Source organism: Elgaria multicarinata, chromosome 2 (genome assembly GCF_023053635.1).
Source record: "Elgaria multicarinata webbii isolate HBS135686 ecotype San Diego chromosome 2, rElgMul1.1.pri, whole genome shotgun sequence".
Taxonomy (NCBI): Eukaryota; Metazoa; Chordata; class Lepidosauria; order Squamata; family Anguidae; genus Elgaria; species Elgaria multicarinata.
Genome location: NC_086172.1, coordinates 54357191 through 54380704, shown reverse-complemented (window position 1 = coordinate 54380704; position 23514 = coordinate 54357191). Strand labels below are relative to the sequence as shown.

The window sequence follows — 23514 nt, the reverse complement described above, 5'->3', positions numbered from 1 at the left end:
CAAATTGGTAATTGATGAGTAATGGAACACTGGATTAAGAGATAGAAGTACAGATAATTCAATAAGAGAGCAATCCTAAGTAGCGTTGTGGGTGGGGAAGTGGTACCACTTCCAAAGCCCTGCTGGCTCATTCTGGCCAGGACAGGTGTGTGTGTGCAGGTTTAACCTTTTTTCCTCAGCTGCAGTTTTTTTAGTTACTTTCCCATTGGTTTCAATGGGAGGAAAAACACCTGTGCTGGCTGATAAAAACAAAGGAGGTCCTGGGGCCTTATGGGGGAAATGGACTCAGCAGATGCAAAACGCCTCCAGAACATGTTGATTTGGGTCTAATGCCAGTGGAAACCCTGCTAGCAGCAGATCTACAGCTGTGGAGTCTTCTGCAGAGATAACTGAGGACTTCAGGATGGATGTGTCTCTCCATTGGCAGAGCTTCTCTCCACCAGTGCTGTGTGCCTCCACCTCATGAACAGCTGCTAAAGGGGTCACTCAAGGCTCTGTGTAACTGTTTTTATTTGTCCCCATTATTTTATAGAAATTTTGCATCTGTTAAGGTAGGTAGGTCAGAAGTAACTTAATTTATTTCTGTAAAACTTTGTTAGGGGCACTATCCAATGGTGTGGAACAGTAAGCTATTGCTCAGTACAACAACTGGGAAGTAGTCCAAAAGAGCATTTCTGAAATGGAACAAGTCCATGGACCTTGTGGAAGGGAGCACCACTAACCTGTCTCATTCCAGAATTGCCACTTTATCGAGTACTAGTTTTTCTAGTACTCATTCCCACTAGCACAATCTGATAACTACTGGCAAATTGCCAGCTCTGGATACTGCCCTATATATCCTGAAGGGAGTTTCTAATCTTTATTTAGGAGTTAATTTCTTGCGTGTATGTTATATTTCTCAAAGTTCCTGGCTTTAACCTCTGGCTTTGTTGTCTAGGGTCAAGTACAAATTTCCCCTCTATTTAATAAGTTGCATGGTTTGTAGGTCTTTTTGTTTTTATCTAAGTGCTGCTTCATGCAAAATTAATGTTCTACAAAGGTATCACTTAAGTGCAAGAAATCTTGTGTGCATTGCGGTGCTGTATGTGACAAACACACTTGTCTGCTTTTCTGTGTGTATGCATCTAAGAATCCTCTACGCCCTCTCTGTCTGTGTGTGTGTGTGTGTGTGTGTGTGTGTGTGTGTAGCAAAATATGCATGTATAAGAAACTGATATATAGGAACATTTCCTTGGCTGCATTCGGACAACACGATAGTCAATGGTGGGTTAATAGTCAACTCCACGGTTGATTATCGAGGGGTACTCCCCACATGACATGATTATAATCAACTGTGGTGTGGATTAAGGACAGCATCAAGTTGACTATTAGTCAATGGTGTGTTGGATTGACACATCCCTCGTCCTGTCTCCCTCCCTCAGTTCTCCCACTGGTATCCCTCCAGCCATTACAAGTTCTGCTGGCTGGACTAGAGCAGCAGCTGCTGGTTTGGTCGTTCTTGCCAGGGGACTCTTTAGTCACTGAAAATAACCCACTGTGTGCGATGAAATAGTCATCAGTGCCCGACATATGACATGATAACCAATGGTTGTTCAAATAATCAACTCTGCACAGCATTGGTTATTTGCTTTGATTATTTTGGCTGAATAACCAGCTGTGGTGTGAAAAAGTCTTGGCAGACAACATAATAACCCACCGTTGACTATTTAACCCACCACTGCTTATCATGTTGTCTGAACCCAGGCCTTGTGTAGACCCTAAATGTATGATGTATATAGCTAATAAAGATTCCGAGGAAATTATGGCAGGTTGTATGAGTGATTGAAAAGGCCCCTTTTGTATACACAGGTGTTTATTAGCTTTGGTATAAAAGTTCAGTTATGATGAAGCAGGTGTAATCAGTTTTAAAGTAAACTTTGGAATTAATATTTTAATTTTATCCTGAAACCAAAATGGAATCTTTGTGTGCTATATAAAGAGAGAGTTCTGATCCTCATTGTGGATTTTAAAAACTTAGTAAGTTGTGATGCTTGCAGTGCTGATTAAATTCCAAGTTCTGCAAGATTTTTTCATTCTATTTAACTGTTGGCCTATGTCTAATTTGATAGTTTTCTGTTTGTGGAAAGTGAGAAGAAGCCTCTGTCCTGCCTTCTATCTACATCCTTCATTCATCTAAAAAGTATTCATAAAATATCTTCCTTTTTAATTTGCCAAATATGTTTTTACTACAGCTGCCATGTTAAAAATAATCAACAGCATACTTAGCCCACAAAGATGTTTACCAGTCTGGCTGCCTACACATATTTATATTATTTATTTGTGGTTTTAAAGAAGGGGGTGGGGAGACAACTTCTTTAAAGCTTCCCAACCTGTTGCCTGGAGGATACTCTTATTTGGCAAAACAACCGGGAGATTAGAACAGCCTTTTCTAAAGTTGTATGTTTGTTTTTCACTGCAACCTCTCATTTCTGTGAAGCAAGGCCAAGCAAGATTTTCTTTGCAATCTATCACAGCTTAATCAAAATTAGTTTAATAATTTTAGGAGACGCAATGTTGTTTCTTTGGCTGTTGAAATATCTTGTTGTGTGCTATCTCTAGTATTAGAGGCAGTAAGCCTGCGTGCACCAGTTGCTGGGGAACATGGGTGGGAGGGTGCTGTTGCACCATGTCCTGCTTGTTCATCCCTGGCCGATGGCTGGTTGGCCACTGTGTGAACAGAGTGCTGGACTAGGTGGACCCTTGGTCTGATCCAGCATCAGGGCACTTCTTATGTTCTTATCTTGCTGTCTTGAAATCAGGTGTCCTTCAATTTTTAATAATTTTTAGTAGGATGATGCAAGATGCTACTATTAGAAAAATATGCTACTGGTTTTTCCATAGTACAGTAGTGATATATAAACCATTACCTTCCTCTTTTTAGGAACACCATTTGCAAAGAGCTATCTCAGCACAGCAAGTCTTCAGAGAAAAGAAAGAGAATATGGTTATTCCAGTTCCTGAAGCAGAAAGCAATGTCAACTATTACAGTCGCCTATACAAAGGAGAGTTTAAACAGCCAAAACAGTTCATTCATATTCAACGTAAGTTCACTGTTACTACTTATTATAAGAAAGTTGTGGGGCTGGTGACAAAATATGTGCTGCTGTACTTTCAGGTTGAAGAATGTAATAAAGCTTTCTGACTTTTTGAGAGATGTAGGAAAATATTTTGAGAGAAGGGCAGTCTTCTATATTTGTTTTGAAGATTAGATTGAAAAAAGCTGGTATATAATTCACATAATGATAGAAATAGTTTGGTTGCTTATTACAAAGGACAAAAGTACTAAATAGCACAAAAATATTTTCTGCTATTCAGAAAATTGTTATTTGTTACTGATGCTGGCCTGGTCTAGAGAAATGTGCAGTATAACGTGACTGAGTCCTTCTTGGGTCTTTCATCAGATGTCCTGTCTTTAGCAGTGAGACATGTGGGGACTAGTGATAACGTCTTTTTTGTTATGGCACCTTGGCTCTGGAATGCTCTCCCCAGGGAATCTCACTTGGCAACAGATCTAATATCCTTTCAGCACCATATTTACCCATATGCTGGCACTTTTTGCTGCTCTGCTATAGCTTTTTTATTGTATCATTCGTGTGTGTGTGTGTGTGTGTGTGTTACTGTCAGCTTTGACATTGCTTGACATCCATCTGGGAAAGGTGGGGAGAGGGCCCTGAATCCAAACCTTCACTCTTAGTGTTGGGAGTAAGGGCGGTACCTAGATTCAGCCACTTTTCCCCAAAGAAAGAGATCTGTAGTCACTTGCCCCGTTCAGAAGACACCTTAAACCACAGCTTTAACCACCGTGAATAAAGCAAAAAGCCTTATTCACCGTGGTTAAAGCCATGGTTTAAGGTGTCTTTTGAATTGTGTGCCCAGTGTGTCCTATTGAGCTTGTGATTTAAAAAATCTGTTGAGGATGGATTTTATCATGCTATTAAGCATGATAGTTAAAATGGAATTTCCTTATTTAGAGGCACTATCATATCTCTGATTGCCAGGTGTGAGGGATGAACATAATAGCATTTTTCATTATGCTTTTTCTGTGAGTTCCCAGGAGATTGGTTTGCTATTGTTGCATCAAAATGTTCTGATGCCCTATCAAGAAATATCTAATATAGCATGTTTATTTTACTTGTATTTAGTATACAATAAAGCTATATAAAAAAATACCAGTGTTTTTTGTCCCAGTATACACTTACTTGACCTGAAATATTTGAAGGAAAAATTAAAGCACACTTGATGTGATTTGAATGTTATATTGTTTAATATTTTTATTGGAATACTTGTAAAAATTTAAAGACTATATCACATACTTCCCTTACATAGCTTAAATTTAAGGGGGGAAACCCCTAAAGGTACTAAAAATATGGTTAACCCATGAACAACACATAGTGGCTCAGTTCAGACAACACATTAGTCAATGCATTGTGAAAACTCCACTCAACGGATGAGTTTTTAGGGGGTACTCCCCACACATGTTCTAACTCCACCGTTGTGAGACTGTGGAATCCTGTGAAGTTGAGTAAAAGTCGACACAATGTTTGATTGACAGTTTCTTCTCCCCCAGTCCTCCTGATGGTATCCCATTAGCCACTGCTGCAAAAAACAATCCCTGTGGCTCCTAGAGCAGGACTCCCTCCTTTCGCTGCTCTTGCCAGATAACTCTGTAGCCAGTGGGAAAAGTCCATTCAACACAATGGAAAACTCCACGAAGCCCTCTACACAATACGCAGCGTAACAGTTGTTCAGGAACTCTCCGCTGCACAGTGTTGATACTCTGCATGCAGTGTTTTCAACCATTGAATGGAGTTTTCCTGCCAGACAACACGTTTCTCAACAATGGAGAAATGGAGTTCTAAAACCACCATTGAGAAACATGTTGTCTGAACTGAGCCAGTGTCCGAGTTCACGTGTCCCACAGCAATCTACGATCATGCCAATCTGAGGTTGATTATGCAGAATGGCAACACGCACATGTGGCATGCAGCCCAGCAAATTGTGGGCTAATTAACCAGGTCACTAATTAATTTTAGCAACCCAAAGAAATATGCCTGATATCCTGACAGACACACATCTATTTCAGCAGAGTTCAACTTTCTTCCACTAAGGTTGTTGAGCCACCTTCAGTTTCACCATCATTATTTATTAGTTCCATTTCACTGTATTCTCTTGTTTTTGAGGATAATCACCTGAAAAACGCTAAGTACAATTTTGAAACTGCCAAGCTTGACTAATACTTTCAATTGGCATACATACATTTTTAGTAGTGAACTTCTGAAATGGAGAATGTTCCACAAATAAATATCACTGATTGGAGCATTAGTACTTCCCTAGTGAGCATCCTGGAAGGCAGAAAGTGATTGTTGGTGGAAACAATGCCAAAAGGTAAAAAATACAGAATGGTGAAAAGTAATCTTTATTGAGGGATTCCACTACATATTTCAAGCTTCATTTCTTCATCAGGGAATAATTTTTATTGAACAAGGTGGCACTTTGTAGAGTATATGCCCAGAGAGCAGGTCTGTCTTTGTACACAAATTATTCCACTAAGAAACAGCTGATGTTTGAAATTCATATCAAGATCCTGTCATAACTATTGCTTATTTGTCATTCTGGATTTTTGTCTCTGTCATAGTGTTTGTCTTTTATATCTTCAAAATTGTATGGGCTGCAAGTTTGTTACAAGAAATTGAACAATTCTGGGCAAGTGAATGGTTTATGCTTGGTGTAAGGGGCTAGCACAATGTAATCTATGGCTGAGATAATGACTGGGTTCGGATGATTGCATAGGGAGAAGAAGCTATCCCGGCTTCTCCCCCAGCCCCGACGTGTGCTGCACATGTTACTGCCTCTTGCATAATCCCCCGCAATGCAACACGAGTTGGCATGTCATCTGAACCTGGCATGTGGCGTAGCAGGGGTGGCTTCGTAACCTCCCTATAACACATGACTTGCACTAGGGTTTGTTGGGAGGGGGGTACAAAGCTACCTCCACTGCAGCATGCACCGGGTTCAGGCAGCATGCCAACCCATGCTGTATCATGGGGGATTACACAAATGGTGGTCGTATGCAGCATGTGTGGGGGCGGGGGAGAAGCCACAATGGCTTCTTTCCGCAATGTGATTGTCTGAACACCCCCAATACATTACTAAAGAAAAGTATATACTAAAAAAAAGCTTATTCATAAAAATTCTTTAAAAGAACTGTCATAGGCCAGATCTACAACAAGCAGGATATAACACTATGGAATGTGTAATAGGTCCCAAAAAATCAGTTCACTTCAATACTGTTATAAGCAGTAGTGTAGATCCTGCCATAGAAGGAAATACCACATCCTGTTTATTCCATTATCCAGCTATTCCTTAAAGTTTGAATATCTACTCTTATTTTGTCACAAATTGAATTGGCCTTGATAAATACAACTTGAATTGGCACTGTTCAAATTACAGTGAATGGGTTTAGATGGACTTGCATGTTTTAAATCGTTCTAAAGCAAGGATGAGCAACTTGTGGCTCTCCAGATGTTTTATTCTACAACTCCTATAATCCCTCACCATTGGCCATGCTGGCTAGGGATGATGGGAGTTGAAGGCCAAAATATCTGGAGGTCCATATGTTTCCTACCCTTGCTATGGGGTGGGGGCATGATTTGGTTAAAATTGTGGGGAGGCCAGGAGTTGGATTTGTGGATTACATTAAACTGTCCAGCTACCCTTAGTTTATAGAGTATTTTATGACATTAAGATATGGTATCTCACCACCTACTGCGTGATAGTGCCAAAAAATTTCACATCTTATATTGGGGGAAATCATTTCAGGTTGAGCATTTAACATAAGGCTTATTTCTTGAGTAGCCAAAACATTATTTTGCCTTCCCTTGTAGTGTGTAGGGTAGGTCACTTGCTTGAATCATCTGAAACCATATTTTCTGTAGGTTTCTTTCAGTATGCAGATGCTTTGTGCTTGCAGCACACATTGATCTTGATTTTCTGTGTTTTTTCTAGTAAACCAGTCCCATGTTTTGGGAACAGAGCTTAGTTGACCTTTTATTTCTTTCCAGCTGATTGATCTTAGTATACACCTGTCCATTTTATAGCATGGGATTTTAATTTTCTTTCTTTTGTGTTTCAGCCTTCAATCTGGACAATGAACAACCTGATTATGATATGGACTCAGAAGATGAGACATTATTAAATAGGCTCAATCGGAAGATGGAAATCAAACCACTGCAGTTTGAAATTATGATAGACAGGCTTGAAAAAGCTAGTTCTAATCAGGTATTATGCTTTCCCAATAAAGAAATTTGCAGATTTTGCTAATAAAGTTGAATTTTGATAAGATTTCTTAAATGTGAATGTCTTTATTTACATATCATTAGTAATGCTTTAAGGCCATAGCCTTACATACAGCCTCTCAGAAAAAATGACATGGTATATCTTTGTGAAGAATCCTACTAAGTAATGAAGTAGAATTGAATGAGTAAACTTACTGATAATTGCTCAGGGGGTAGTTCACTTTCTTGTAGAGTTCCTCTCTCCCCTGCTTCAAGTTGCCCTTCACCTTGCCAGGAAGCTGTGTTGAGTGCTTGTCCCAGCAGTAGGGCTAAGGCTGAGCGTGCCTCTCTACTATTGTTGCATGGAACTTTGAGTGTAATTCTGTCCCTCGTTTTAGAGGTGTTTGCGATACTAGATGGTAGTTCTTTGAGGCAACAAAGACCAGATGATGGGCATGCAGTGATGGGAGGTGCTATATCCCTGCTTCTGATCCAGCTGCTGTGAATGCAGTGAGGGAGGAGTTACATGAGGGCTTGAAGGCAGCTGTTTTCACAAGTGGCCAATGCTAAATTATAAGGCTGGGGTAAAGACCATTTTACCCTTCATTTACCCCTTAAAAACATAGGCCATTTAAACAGGAACATCTGCACTGAAATCAAATTACTTAAGGAAATGTAGCCAGGTGATCCTTAGACAGTATCGACATGGTCTGTGGATTGCTTTAGTCCTGCCAGATGCAAAATACAGGTTAGAAGAGAATTGTTAACTGGAATTTACCAAATGTACAGTTGCAGAAAGGGCCATATTATGCCTTTTGCCAAATTAAAACAGTTACTTGCTCTACTTCTTTAACACCTCTCCTGAAATTTAATTCACATAATTTAATCACTATAAATTTGACATCTCTTATATTATCAAAAAAGTATCAATTCTAAGCTTTCCAAACCTCCTTTTTGATCTGGGAAATTGTTCAGTCCCCTGTTCTCACCAATTCAAATAACATTGCTATAATTTAGCAGCTTGGTGTCACCTGAACCTCACCAAATCAACTGCAAGGTGGTTTACAGTTTCATCCATATTTTTAAGGAATGATCATATATTTGCATATTTATTCAGTAGTTCTAAAAATATTTTAGAGATGTATATCGTGAACAAGCTTAATAAAAGATGCTTCATATTTTTGAAATACTAATGGTTGTTTAAAAGCCATCAAATAATTGAAAGAGTTTAGAGCCCTCTAACTAGGACATTTTCTTTATTTTGGCAAATATTTTAATCTTACTGACTAAATATAATTTAGAGAAGCTCTTGTTAAAGAGTAAATTCTGTCATAAATGTTGTTGGAATCATTTTCTTCTGGAAGAAGAAACTGGACCACAGAAATCATATGGTGATTTTTCCCCCAACACCCTCCACCTTAGTATAAGTAAGAAAGTAAGTAGTGTAAACTTTAGACATTCTTCAAATAATAATAAAACGAATCTCTAGTAGATGTCATCCACGTAGAAAGTGAGACCAAGAAACATAGAACTAAGAACATGAATCAATTTATACGTGTGTACTGAATGTAGTGGTTTGTTTTGACTGTGGTAAATAGTCTTCTATTCTCAGGCACTGAAAGACATTTACCCTAATCCAACATAGCATTAAGATGCATAATAAACATTCTAACATCTGAAACTGGAAAGATGCTCATAAAACCCATTTCAGATATATAAAGTAGTTGATGATCAGTAGTGGTTAACTGAGCAAATGCTAGTAAAACACAATTATGGGCTGAAAAGCAAGGTCTTCCAACTACTTTATTATCTTTTTTGAACTGATCGGTTTTCATTTGAAAAAAAAGTAGTTTGTGGTTCTAGAGTACAACAGAGCTCAAACAAGTTGTCAAGAAATGTGTAATTGAACAAAAAAGGAACCTTACATTTATAAGTATATGAGCTGAAATATTAAGAAATTGCTCATGAAGAGACTATGCTGTTGAATCGTCTACGAGATTTTAAGTCATATGTTTGAGTTTCTAAAAAGAAACAAAAGTTGAAGAAATTCTGATATTATTATAGTTCAGTTGGCCTTGTAGTCAGATGTGCCTGAAGCCAATGAACCTGTCAGAGTTTAAGAACCAGTTCATCATGCCACCCCATGAAACATTTTTATATATAAGAGAAGTTTAATTTTCAGCTTTTCAGAGTGTATAGTCTATATCACATGGAGGACACCAATAAATAAAAGGAGACGGAGAAGGTCAAACTCTCTTACTTTTCCCAAGACATGTATCTCTGGAAACACTAAGAAAGTCCAAAAGTTGGAAACTATTGGGGAGGAGGAATGTCAGTAGTATTTATTATGTTCACACTGTTTCAGAAATCTGACTTTTTGGGATAGATAAAGTAGTTACTAGGTACTGTGGTTTGAAGCATTATAGTGTTTCTCTAAAGTCACTTGCCCCAGTCCAACTAAAATTAGTTGTAGTTATGTCCCATTAAAATCAGTCAGGCAGGTTATTTGTAAGATTTCAGTTAGATTAGGACCACTGGATGGAGATATTCTGATCTTGGCTTTGAGAGAAAACATTTTGGAAACTTACTTTCTTCAAGTTTGTTCTTGATTATGTTCCATGATAATAAAGTATTTTTTTCCACAGCTTTGGTTTTTTGACTCAGTCCCACCAGAATCTAATCATTTCTATTCTTACAGTAATTGTGTCAAGGAATAAAGCTTAGCAATCTAGATATTGCAGCCTTAAAGTGCAGTAATACATCTAAGTAAAGATTAAGAAATGTAATTTTCTAGTTTGTTTTTCCTTCGGTTGAAAAACAAATAGTTTTTGTTTGGAGTTTCTAAATAGCTGAGTGGAAAAACTATGCAGGTTTTAAAAAAATAGCCAGAACTTACTAGCTATTTTGCTTTGTTCCTCGGAAGGGAAAGCATATTCATTTAAGAATTTAAGTCTATGTAGATGTCAGCCAAATCATATGTAGATCAAGAGTGGCCTGCTTCTTTATTCTGTAGAACTGCTCAGTTCTTCAGAAATTGGTTTGGGAGCTGGAATAGTAGTTTGTTGTAGAGTTTCAAGCCCTTGTAGTTACCCCATTTTAACAGTACAATTTCCAAAAATCTGTGGGTCTAAGAACTAAATATAAAATCCTCAAAGAGGTGTCCCTTAAAGGGTAGAATGTCATTTGAAGACAACTTCTGTAATACAAGAAAGTGGGCATTTGTTTTACATTTTGATATAAAATGTGATAGGGCTACCACACTGCCTCTCTGAATCTGAGGAGAAAAAGACATAATTATTTTGGCACATAAATGTAGATTACATGTTGTAATTTTAGTCCTTAATCATTTAGCAAAATTAAGCTTGTTGAAGTAGTAAATATATTGGTCTTCTATCAACTGACATCAATTTGAAACTCCTAATTTCTATTGCTGGAAACATTGTGGAAATCTAACATGTACTTAAGGTCAAGATCTGCTGCTACAGAGGATGAAAAGGATGCAGGTACTGTAATTCAGACAGTGAAGAATTTAAAAATACTTCCTTTTTAAAAGGAAGTGTTACATCATAAAGTGTCAGATATTATAATCTTGTTTCACATTTTTGGTAGCCACTATGTTTCATTTATTCTCAATATATACCACATTGTTTTCTTCACACTGGCAATATTAATTATACGAAGAAACGAAAGTTCTAATAGCTGACACTGTATGTTTTTATATATTACATTTTCTCTGCAAAATTTCTCATCTTGGATTATTGTGAAGGACAATTATTAAAATCTTTCTTGTTAATCTAACAAATACATTTTATATCATTTTCAGCTTGTAACACTTCAGGAAGCTAAGTTGCTGCTAAATGAGGACGATTATCTTATTAAGGCTGTCTATGACTACTGGGTAAGAAAACGTAAGAACTGCAGAGGTCCTTCCCTCATCCCCCAAATCAAACAAGAAAAAAGAGATGGCTCCACCAACAACGATCCATATGTGGCTTTTCGGAGGAGAACTGAGAAAATGCAGACTAGAAAGGTAACCATCTGAATTTTTGCAGCCTCCCTGCCTTAAAACATCTATTCACCTAAATTAAGAATAAAAGAGGTTTTAATAAGACCATGAGTAAAATTCATAGGAATACAATTGCATTCTCATTCTGTTTTTTAGAGCGCTATAGGTATCAAGAATGCAGTATGCATCCAAATTTGGATGTAATTGATCTTGTATCTGTCACATTCTGCTACTTATCCTTTGGTACAATTTATTCATGGGTGTGGATTGTCTGCAATTCTGTATCTATACCTATTAGTAGCTGATGCAAATCAAATTTCTTTTCTATATCTTAGACCCTAACATTTATGCTAACTATAGGCTGGTTTCAAACCTTCTCGTTTTTGAGGAAGTTGCTTTTGTGGGTGTGGGAGTTCTAAACACTTTTAGCTGCCATTGATTACCTAAGATCAGATTCAGGCCTTTGTTTGGAACTGAAACTACCTTGGCCACCCTATAGGATGAACTTTGTAGGAAAAACAAGGGAAATGCAAGCCTACTAATTTTCCTGGACCTTTCAGTGGCTTTCAGTATCATCAACTGTGTCACCCTTTTGGATTGGCTGGCTGAGATGTATATCAGGCCTATCACACTTCATTGGTTCCATTCCTACTTTACCTGCACCTAAGTTTCAGGTGCAGGTAAAAATTATTTACTCAAGCATTTTAGTTGGTTTGATTGCATGCTCCTGAATGATTTTATTCTGTTTCTGTTTGTTTGATATTTTTGCTGTTTATATTTCCGCTGCTTTTATGATTTTGTGTTACACTTTACTGTTCTTATTGTAATTTTGTTTTCAATCCTTTGCTTAATTGACAACCACTTTGGGAGCCTTTTCATGATGAAAAGTGGGCTGTAAATATGCCAAGTAAATAAATAATGGCATTTATGGAAAACTCATTGCCACTTGTGTGAGGGATATTTCCCATTCCTTCCTTCTGCCTACAGCTTCTTACACACACAAGCACACACACACCACATCACATCCTGTTCTCCTGACTTACCCTGTTCTCTTGACTAAAGTAGCTCTGAGAAGCATTTTCAGAGACTGAAGGAGCTGCCTTGGGGAGGAGAGATTAGGGAAGTCTGTTTCCCCCAGCCCAATTCTTTGCACCGAAATCAGGATCCAACCCAATGGGCACATTCTACACAGGTGCATGTTCTACTTATACAGCTTCTGGGGGGATAGCTGTGTTAGCAATTCCAGCAAAAACACTTCTTTTAATCATGTGGCACCTTAAGTTAGGTTTATTATAACATAAGCCTTTTCTGAGTCAAATTCAGAAGATGCTACACACAAACACTCTCACACATATGTGCGATATTCACACAAACTTTTTTTGGTCTACAGTTGTCCATACAATTCTTTTTGTTTTCCTTCCACATACTAGCACTGTTTTTCTGATGGAATTTTGTATTTATGGCTGGAAATATAAAATTTTATATTTAGCTATAAAAAGTGGAAAACCATTTTCCCCATAAAGAAGCATACCAAAATATAGACAGATTTTAATACACTTTTATCTGAAGAGTAAATTCTGTGTGTTTATATACTTCTTCCAATTTCGCCCTCCTGCTATAGCCCCATTCTCCCCATCCAATGGTATTTTTACAGGCCGCTGTATTTTTGAGCAGATTTTTCGGTGCATGGGGAGGAAGGGGCAGAAAAGCCCCATTGCACAAGCAGAATTTCACTTGAACTTTGGCTCTAACCTTAAATATTCATGGCTAAAACCTACACACAGTACGTTTGTTTAAACTCACCTTCTAGATACACTTTTTATTCAAATATTTGTTTCCTACAGAATCGAAAGAATGATGAAGCCTCTTATGAGAAGATGCTGAAATTAAGAAGGGAGTTCAGTAGAGCTATAACGATTTTAGAGATGATTAAAAGACGAGAGAAAACAAAACGAGAATTGTTACATTTGACGTTAGAAGTTGTGGAGAAAAGGTAACACTTTCATCCAAGTTAACCATTCTTATCAAAGGTTCAGCTTGTATTCCAGATAATAGCATGTTTTAGTTGAAATGTGTATTGGCCGTTATTAGTAAATATAATACGTTTTATGGGATATTGCACTCTGCAGACCTGGTGTCCTATCCAGTATCTGCCATAAATTCAGTGAGTGGCCTTGAACAAGTTATTTTCCATCATCCCTTATTCTCCATTTGTAAAACAGGAATAAGTATGACCTGCCTTGCAGGGTTTCTATGAGAATACAAAAAGGTTTTGAAGCACTTGGCACATTTAATGTACTACCTCAATGATTAGTAAGGTTTTTAAAATTTATTTATTTAAGGTATCATTTGGGTGATTATGGAGGTGAAATACTTAATGAAGTCAAACTTAATACAACTGAAAAAGAGATGAACACCACTCCAGCAGCTCTTCATAATGGAAATCACAAAGTTCAAGAATGTAAAGTTAAGGTAAATTACTTTCATACTGATCTCTCTCAGTTAGTTAGCCAAGACATCTTCTTTTCCCACGTAGTTGAGGTTCTTTGGGGGGCATACAGTAATAATTATTTTCTCACTTCCTTCTATGTTTATTTTGGTAGAGAAAAGCAAAAATTAAAAATCAGTGTCTATATCAGATAATAGACAAATGCAATCAATTATATTTCTGACTTTTAGTATTAGCACTTTGAACATCAATAGCAGTTGATCAATGAATCTTAGAAAGGCTTGTTGTGCTTCTTGGATTATGCAACTTGTTAGAAAAAGTTGGAGTAGAGGAGACCGTTTTTGGGACTTTGCTGCATCCATAACCTGATACTGAAAGCTTTCTAGAGTTGTATCCAGTGGCTTTATTCCTCCTCACGTGCAAAACTTCTACTGCTTGTGGAAACCCCGTTTCATCCTTTCCAAGGATCAAATGCTATACTTTTCTTCAGCTTGCAAAACTATTACATAAGTACTTTCACCAGTCATGCACCATCATGAGAACCCACTGTGGCTTATTTAAGCTATAGTGAACCCCAGTGCATGCTGGGAGTTTTTGAATGTTCAAGCCGCAGCTGACATTTGTCATATTTTCCAAATCCGGGCAGCAGTTTTTAACAACCCTCAGGTAATCCTAGATGAAGCCACACAATCCCTTCTGCCAGGTTTCAGATGACATGACCAGCTGCGGCTTCAGTATTCATTATGACTGTCTGCCTGTGCTGCACCCAACTGTGGTTTATTTAAGCCACACTGGCCTATTTGATCATGCAAACTTGCCCAGTAAGACTTCATTATGCTAGATATTGCTTGTGCTAGTTGTTCCACTAGTGCTTGCCTAAAGCAACTCTTAACTCCTTTACTTTTTCCACTGGTGTTACATTGTATGCAACCCTAAGAAGTCAAGAACATTGGATTGCTTTAAATGTTAGTTGTGGCTTTCCTTTAGTCATCTTAGAAGAATTATCAGCAGATTAAAGATTTTTGGACAATTATTTGCCAAATTGATTAACCAGTATTCCAGCACAAGCTAGATATTGGATGATTTGCTTAATATTGCTAAAGAAATAATTGTCCATGCGGTTTGCACACCACTGTAATAGTAGCAATTGTAATTACTTCAGAGAGACTTGTGCTTGCTGAGCTTTGAGAATTGGATTATTTGCAGTAAATATCTTCTGATGTTTCTTAATTTAAAAACACACACACACCATTTTTTCCAAGTATTTTATATCCAGAAGAGTACATCTACTTAAAATGTTTCTCTTTTGTATTTAACTTTGATGACACCTAGTGGTTATTATATTGTAGGCACCTATCACTCTTGAGTTACGTTCATACTTGCATGAGTACCAAACTCATATTGATTGTTTAACTTCCTTTGATTTTTTTTGTTTTGATGAAATGTCTTCAGTTTGGGGAAAATATTCAGTTTTATTAGTAATTGAAGTGTGATATAAGTTAAGCTTAACATTATGACATTGGAGGCATGAGAAGTTTGAAGTTACTTTAAGGAACTTCTTTTTAGCAGAATAGTGTGCACTAGACCAACCTTTTAGAAATGTAATGGGTACGTTAAAAGAGATACTAAATATTATATATCCTAATTGTTGAATATGACATTTTGTAATTAATACTTCTTCAGAGCTATATAAATGTAATTTTCTAAAACCTGTTCAGGAACAGTGCTGAGCATGGGAGTACTGGGAGGGTGGGTATTAGCAATTTTTTATTTGTACCATGAAAATAATTACTAACAAACTTGCGGGGGATTTTTTCCAAAATGTGCTATATACAAACAGCATGCTCATCATTCATCTCTAAAAGAGGAAGTGTCTGATGTTGTCCGTCAAAAGAAGAAGTATCCAAAGAAGCCTAAAACTGAGAGTGTAATTAATCCTCAGCAGTCTACTACTGAGCCTTTGCCTGTGATCAGCAAAACTGATATCAAACAATATGACTTCCACAGTTCAGATGAAGATGAATTCCCGCAGGTAATCAAAATAAACGAAGTTATAGTACAATTTCCTTTTTGCATGTAATGAAGAACTCTGGCTTATTGGGAAAAATGAAGAAAAAACGCTATGTAAAATAGGAAGTGACTTTGATTCTTTAAAAATAAGTCATTTATCTTTTTACCATAGGTTTATGTTGGAATGTTATACCATAAATTAACGATGACTTGAAATCCAAAAAGCTGCCTAGGGTTGCACAAAGGGCCTAAATGAGCCCAGTGGACTTTTTTGGATAGATGACCCCTCCCAACACATCACAAACTCTTTTGGAAAGTCTCTTCTATTTTGAAAAGATTATGCATTCTGGGATATGGGGGGTTAATTTGGATAAAAGCAATTCTACAGCTCCCTTACTCACAAAACTACTTTCCCTGTTTCTTGGATGGTGGCTGATGGAACTTATTGTGATCTTTAAGTTTATTTATTTATTTATTATTTATTATTTATTAATTACATTTCTATACCGCCCCATATCCGGAGCTCTCTGGGCGGTTCACAAAAATTAAAAACATTCAAAGTATAAAACAACAGTATAAAACCATAATATAAAATACAATATAAAAGCTCAACCAGATAAAAACAGCAGCAATGCAAAATTACAAATTTAAAACACCGAGTTAAAATTTATTTATAGACTGTTAAAATGCTGGGAGAATAAAAAGGTCTTCACCTGGCGTCTAAAAGCATATAATGTAGGTGCCAAGCAAATCTCCTTGGGGAGCTCATTCCACAGCCGGGGTGCCACAACTTGAAATACAACTTGAAATACACAGGTTGTATTTCAGTCAGATTTAGAATGTTGTGTAGTGCTAAAACCAAGGGAGGAGAGTGTTCATCAGCTATAATCATTTAGTATAATAGTGTTGTTGTTTTTAATTAAACCTCTTTGGTTGCTAGGTACCCTCACCAGTATCGGAACCAGAAGAAGAAAATGATCCTGATGGAGCATGTGCTTTCAGAAGAAGAGCAGGATGCCAGTATTATGCTGTAAGAATTCTTGCTTTTATTAAGACCTCTTTATTTAATTCTTTAGCACATAATTTCAATTCTGGGCAGTTTGGAAGCAGTTAAAAAAACTAATGCCATTTTAAAACACAGTTAAAAATATAAAATAGAATGCAAATATTTAAAAGAATAAAATACAATATAAGAAACAATAAACAGCATGGGAATTGATAAAAACAGCTATAATAACCTAAAACTAGGTCTTGGGACAAAAGAAAGGTCTTTGCCAGGCCTTTGCCCTGAAAAGATAACAATGTAGGTACCAGGTGAAGCTCTGGGGAGTTTCATTCCATAAGTGGGGTGCTACCACTGAGAAGGCTCTTTCTTTTAATTACCTGCCTAGCTTCCTTTGGTGGGGGCACCTGGAGGGGAGCCCCTGAAGATGACCTAAGGGTCTGAGCAAGTACTTGTGGTAGGAGATGCACCTTAGAAACTCTGACCAAGACAGATGTTTGGTCAAAAGGAAAACACTTTGGCTCAGTTCAGACAACACATTTCTCAACTGTGGTTTTAGAACTCCACAGTGGAGTTTTTACACCACCGTTGTGAAATGTGTTGTCTGGCGGTAAAACTCCATGCAACGGTGGAGTTCTTTTGGAAAGCACTCCATGCAGAATATTAATGCTGAGCAGAGGAGACTTCCTGCACAACCGTTGTGTTGCATGTCGTGTGGCGGGCTCTGTGGAGTTTTCCTCGTGCCTACAGAGTCACCAGGCAAGAGTGGCAGAAACCCCGGCTGCTCTTGCCCAGTGCGCCTCTATTGACCTGGGAAATAATCCCCTTCCAGGAAGTGCTGCTGCAGCAGCAGCAGATAATCCCGTCCCTTGGTGAGGCGGAGCAGTTGGGGGCTCCCCATGTGTTATCATGTCATCTGCACTGCAACATGGGTAATAATGCAAATGGCAGGCACGCCCGTGGTTGCTTCCCTTGCTGCGAAGGACCAAACCCAGTCACATTGTCTACACTAACTGTTTCAAGACAACAATATGGTAGAAGGGCAAAATCTTATAGTAGTAGATTTTATAATTACTCAAGTTTTTTAGTAATTAGCCCTAATCAAATCATATCTCCATATTGTGCCTGAAGATTATTCAGGGCTCTAGGATATAAATGGCTGCATCTAACTGTTGCCCTCTCTCTAGGTCTGAATTCTACCGTATTTCTTCGATTGTAAGACGCCATCGATTGTAAGATGCACACTAATTTCAGTACCACCAACAGAAAAAAAAAACCTAAGACACACCCGCGATTCTAAGACGCACCCCATTTTTAGAGATGTTTATATGGGAAAAAAAGTGTGTCTTAGAATCGAAGAAATAGGGTACTTTCCTGTGCTCTAATGAATCCAGTCAAATTTGCGTCTCACTTGCCTGGCCTCTGTCTAGACTTACATGTCATATTAGGCATATTTCAGATTTTGGCCACTGCTGCCTTGGCATCTGTTCTGTATGTCTGACTCCAGAGGTGCATGCCTTGCATTGCTCCCCTGACTCTCATTATTAAATAGAACGTAGGGAGAAAACATCTTCATGATCAGCAGTCATCTGGGGATAAAAGATTGAATACATGGCCGGCTCATCTGTAATTTCATTGAAAACAGTGGATGCATTTTTGAGGAGAGAATTAGGTGTCTAGCTAGAAAGCCAGGTACCGTTACTGCATTCAACAACAAAAAAGTTTACTTGTGGACCAGAATGAGTGAAATTCATGGGAACAAGTTGAAGGATTTTAACTTTTTATGTGTTCTCTTACATAATTGTTCCACCTTTCACTTTATTTTCTCTGCTTTGTGAAAGTCATTTTGCTTGCAACCCAAATAATGTTTTATAATAATAGTTCTATGCAGTTATTTATTTCCCTCTCAATAATAAAAAATAAATTTATTTATTTATTTTATCTTCTGCAGGCTCGTTTGGACCAAACTAATTATTCTCATGAAAATCCAGAACTGGCAGAATTGGATAAGCTAAGGTATAGGCATTGCCTGACAACACTTACTGTTCCAAGAAGATGTATAGGATTTGCAAGAAGACGAGTTGGCAGGGGTGGAAGGTAAATACAACAACCACCTATTGAGTTGAACCCATTTTCTGGTAGTTAAGGTCAAATACTTTAAATTGATATTAATGTTTCTTCCTTTATTTCTTTTTTTCCCCTTCAAAAACAGGGTATTGATGGACCGGATAGCCACAGAGCATGATCCTGTCCTGAAACAGATTGACCCAGATATGCTAAACAGTTGTTCAAGCTCTTCCCAAAACGTAGACTTTTCTTCTAATTTTTCACGGACCAATGCTTCCAATAAACATTGTGAAAATAGACTTTCCCTTTCTGAAATACTAAGCAATATCAGATCATGTCGACTACAGTGTTTCCAACCAAGGCTACTAAACTTACAGGACAGTGATAGTGAAGAATGTACCTCAAGGAAACAAGGGCAGGCTGTGAATAATAAAAGAGTTTCTGCACCTTCTGTAGCTTTATTGAACACCAGCAAGAATGGCATATCAGGTAAGCAAGGATTTCCAAACTTGAAATATATATTTCTTGTCTTACACTTGGGACCTGGCTGTAGATTTTAGCAGTGACAATTGTGTGTGTCTAGTTTGGGGGTCGGGATGGGATTATTGCAATAAATAAATAAATAAATGAATGAATAAAATCAGTGAATGAATGCCTTGTATTCTGAAACAAATACTTTGTCCATTGCACATTTTTGTTACATAAGATGAAATTCCCATGATCCCTCACCATTGGCTATGCTGGCTAGAGCTGATGGAAGTTGTAGGCTTAAACATCTGGAGGGCCATAAGTTGCCCACCTCTGTTCTAGATCATTAATGCAATTCCCAAGCCAAAGCCACCCTGTTAGATACAGCCACATCTGAAGATAGTAAATGAATTTGCATCAGTACCGTGTACTGCACCTGAATTATAGATGTTAAAAAACATCTTATGCAGCCCTCCCATCTTGTTTCTGAGATTCTAGCAGCCATTGTTAATAACAGACAAACATATATTTATAATTGTAGGTGTTAGAAATTTGTTTGGTATTTTGATTTGTTAAATAACACCTGAGAATCTCAGGAAGCTGAATTCTTCAACCCATGAGGCGTTCTATGGGTTTTCACTGCTCCTGTGGATTTATTTATTACTTTTATTTACCACTTTTCTGCCAATACAAAAAATACATTTTACAAATTTTGTAAAAAAAAATTAATACCATTATATTAGGCCATTGATTTTTGTCTGGGACTGATTCTCTTCTGTCCTCCCCCAGAGCTAATAGATCCTAAGTGGCTGTAGTGAAGGTGGAAGAAATACTGCTCCAAATTGCTCTCATAGACTTGCAGTATACATACTGCCCTGTTTTACCATGAGGCAGGAATGGCATTCGCTATATCCCAGTAATTCAGTAATATTTTAAAGATCTTAACTTTTAGCACTTGCTTCCTGTCTATACTTGATACATTCTGTAAGCAGTGTGAATAAAAATGGCTTGGTTGCTTAAAATGTCAGCAGTAACAGGTCCATGATTCCTGTATATATAGCAGTGTGATAAAGACACATGCTTTGGTATTTTTGTATGGCTTTGATCCCATGTTCCTGTCAAAACCTCTCCTCAAGTTTAATGAAAACAGAACCAGCCCTAGCAGTCTGAGTATTTCTATCCATTACCAGGTCAAACCATCAAATTCAAGTGCCTGTGCCAATTACATTGCATTAATTTCAAGGCACTCAGTAGACCCCTTTTGAGAGCAGAACAATAATTGCCCCTCAAAAAATGAACTATAAATTGTTTTACGTTTAGTTTTATGTTGTAAAGCTTACTTTTGAAAATACATCAACAGAAATTAGATGTCATTGCAATAATAATGATTACATTGCATTGGATCCAGACTTACAGTTAGTTTGATGTAAGGCCCATTCATTTCACTGTGTCTACCCAATCATAGCATTTCTTGGTGTGCAATCCTATGATGATGCCCGTAACCCTCTGAACCCGGAGGCTTACAGACATCCTATGCAGAGCAGTGGAGCCAATCTTTATCTCCATGTTTCTCCTGCTCTGCATTTTGACTAGACGGGCTTTTCCACTGTTTAGCTGGAGTGTGTCGGAACCAGAGGGAAGAAGGCTGAAGAGGCCTGGGTATATATTGTATCCCGGCTTCCCCATTCCCCTCCTTGCCCACCAGCACACTCCCTTTTACCCCCTCTATGAGGTCGCCTTTACGACCTTGAAGATGCAGCCAACTTGATTCTCTCTGCACTGGCACCATGGGGGCAGGGTATGCCTGGATCCACGATCGGAGTGCTGTCTCTGACCTCAGATCCTAAGGCCTCCCTGACTCGTCTACAAGTCATAGGATTGCGCCCTCTGATTCTTAAAAGCACATCCTACACAGCAGTCACAATAGCATTAAATGTACTTTCTGGGGAAAAAACTTTCTTTGATAGAGAAAATATAATATACCCCCAACAAAAGAATCGTTTTAAAGGGAGACATGTATTACTATGTATATGGGGGGGAAACATGGATTTAACATTCAAAAAACCCTAAGTGTGTAGAAAGGTAATTAGCAGTCCTGCTCCACCAACCCCAGCATGGAATTTGATAACTTCATAAAATCAGCAGAAATCCTGGTGCTCTTCTCTACTTAATATCTCAGATTTACCAACTGACCAAGTTTACCTTTTGCAGTTGGGTGGGGGGAAATAAATAAATAAATAACCCGAGAGTTCCTATTTATCCAAGATCTGTATATGCTTGTGAGGAAAGTTTCCCAGTCCTCATGTTTTGATTTATGCAGTATTATTTATTTATTAAAACATTTGTATCCTGCCCTATATCATTGGAATCTCAGGACAGCATGCAGATAAAATCAAACAGTATAAAACAATAAATAAGGTACACAGCTAAAAATGTATTAAACCATTAACAAGCTAAACCAGTGGAAAATTTAAAAGCAATAAAAACAATTAAAACTATGTGCAGCTTTAGGCAAATTTAACCCTCAAAGGCTTTGATAAAAAACCACAGTTTAACTTGGCGCCTAAACGTAGCCTGCGTTGGTGCCAGTTGGGCCTCCAAGGGGAGGGCATTCCACAACTAGGGTGCCACAACAGAGGAAGTATGAAATTGGCTGATGCTGCATACTGCTGAAAAGGCTAATATTCAGCCATTCTTCTCGATGGGCAGTCTTTACCACTGGGAGATGTTCTAGAGCCCTGATTTATCTTGTATATTCGTTTTCCTTTCTTTGCTTTAGAAAGGATGGCAGTTTCAGTAAAAGGAACTAGCTGATTTAATGCTGTAAGAAACAATCTTAATGAACTTGAACCTCATGTTTCTCACAGTGTAATCCTAATCGTGACTACTCAGAAGTAAGTCTCTGAGTTAAATGGTACTTACTCCCAGGTAAGTGTGTATAGGATTGCAGCCTGAAAGACTGTGTTGTGAAAAGTTCCTTGCAGATAAAACCCCAACAATTTTAGGTTTTCCACTAAATTCATCTTTGCTTTGTAACTCCTTGATTAATTTTAATCTTTCAAAACTAAAGATGGGCAAAGAGTATATTTTTAAAGAAGCTGGAAAAATATAGTCATGTTCAACATTATGCTTGCATAGCACTGCAGCTGAATGCTCACAGCAGTGCAATTCTAAAACTACCACTAAACAATAGGTAGTATCCAATGTTAGTTCTATTTAGAATAGACCTATTGAGGTGAAGGAGACTTAAATTATTCACTAACAAGTCCAATTCATTTCAGTGGGTTTACTCTAAGTAGGGCTAACAGTGGATACTCCCCAATCTGTTTGTTGATCTGAAAGTACACAGTTGATGTCAAAGCTAGTAATATGTATGTTATAATAAATATCCAAACTTTGATAGCTGATCACATTCTGGGGACTATTAACAGTCACCAGTGTATCTCTGCATTTTACATCCATGAAATATGTCTTGGATTGTCAATATTCACGTTTGAATATCATATTTTACAACATTTTGGACATTCTTTGTAACTGTAATGCATTGCTGTTGAATTAAAAACTTAGTTTCTATAGATATACCACTCACCATGCAAGTAACATATTTTCTAGCCTGTATCACTTTATGCTGCAAATAGAAGTTTGCATGTTTGAATACTTCCACATGGATGTGGGGGGAAATCCCTATAGAGAGAACCAGCATCCTCCCTATAGCTTTCTAAGTGCACACATTCCTTTTAATATTGGAAAAGTGTGTAGGCATATGAAATGTTTTCTTCAGCATGTGTACACCTAAGAGTCTGATGCTAGTTGCCAAATATTTCAAGCCTACACTGGAGAATTTGAAATGTTTTTCCAGTTCCAAATATGGCCACAAACTTGAAATGGGTTAAAATTGTTGAGAAATATCATACCCTTTTTGTCTCATGTGTATTCCTTTTTAAAACTTTACGATAACCACTAAAAAGGGGGCTGGGGAAAGTCTGTGTTTTCTCCTAAACTCCTTGGGGATTTGCTTCCTTGGTCCAAATTACACTAGAGTTACAGAGCTACAATAGAAGAGCTGTACGACAGTCGAATGAAGGGAAAATAAAACTAATGAACGTAAGACAAGGTCATTAATAAGATGCAAAAATTGGGAATCTGTTTTTGATTCATTGGCTTTGATTTCAATCATTTGAGTTACGCTAGCCTTTAG

The 23514-nt window shown here is 37.7% G+C and overlaps 1 protein-coding gene across 1 annotated transcript in view; it reads left to right on the top strand.

Annotated features, from left to right (window-relative positions):
• The window catches only part of EPC2 (enhancer of polycomb homolog 2), a 54051-nt gene that overhangs the window by 24169 nt on the left and 6368 nt on the right, over window positions 1-23514 (top strand). Inside the window, exons 2-10 of the mRNA XM_063116569.1 lie at window positions 2921-3080; window positions 7172-7317; window positions 11137-11343; window positions 13164-13312; window positions 13662-13791; window positions 15609-15800; window positions 16719-16808; window positions 18733-18878; window positions 18994-19337. Coding sequence (XP_062972639.1) covers window positions 2921-3080; window positions 7172-7317; window positions 11137-11343; window positions 13164-13312; window positions 13662-13791; window positions 15609-15800; window positions 16719-16808; window positions 18733-18878; window positions 18994-19337 — 1564 coding nt within the window. The remainder of the gene's footprint in view (window positions 1-2920; window positions 3081-7171; window positions 7318-11136; window positions 11344-13163; window positions 13313-13661; window positions 13792-15608; window positions 15801-16718; window positions 16809-18732; window positions 18879-18993; window positions 19338-23514) is intronic.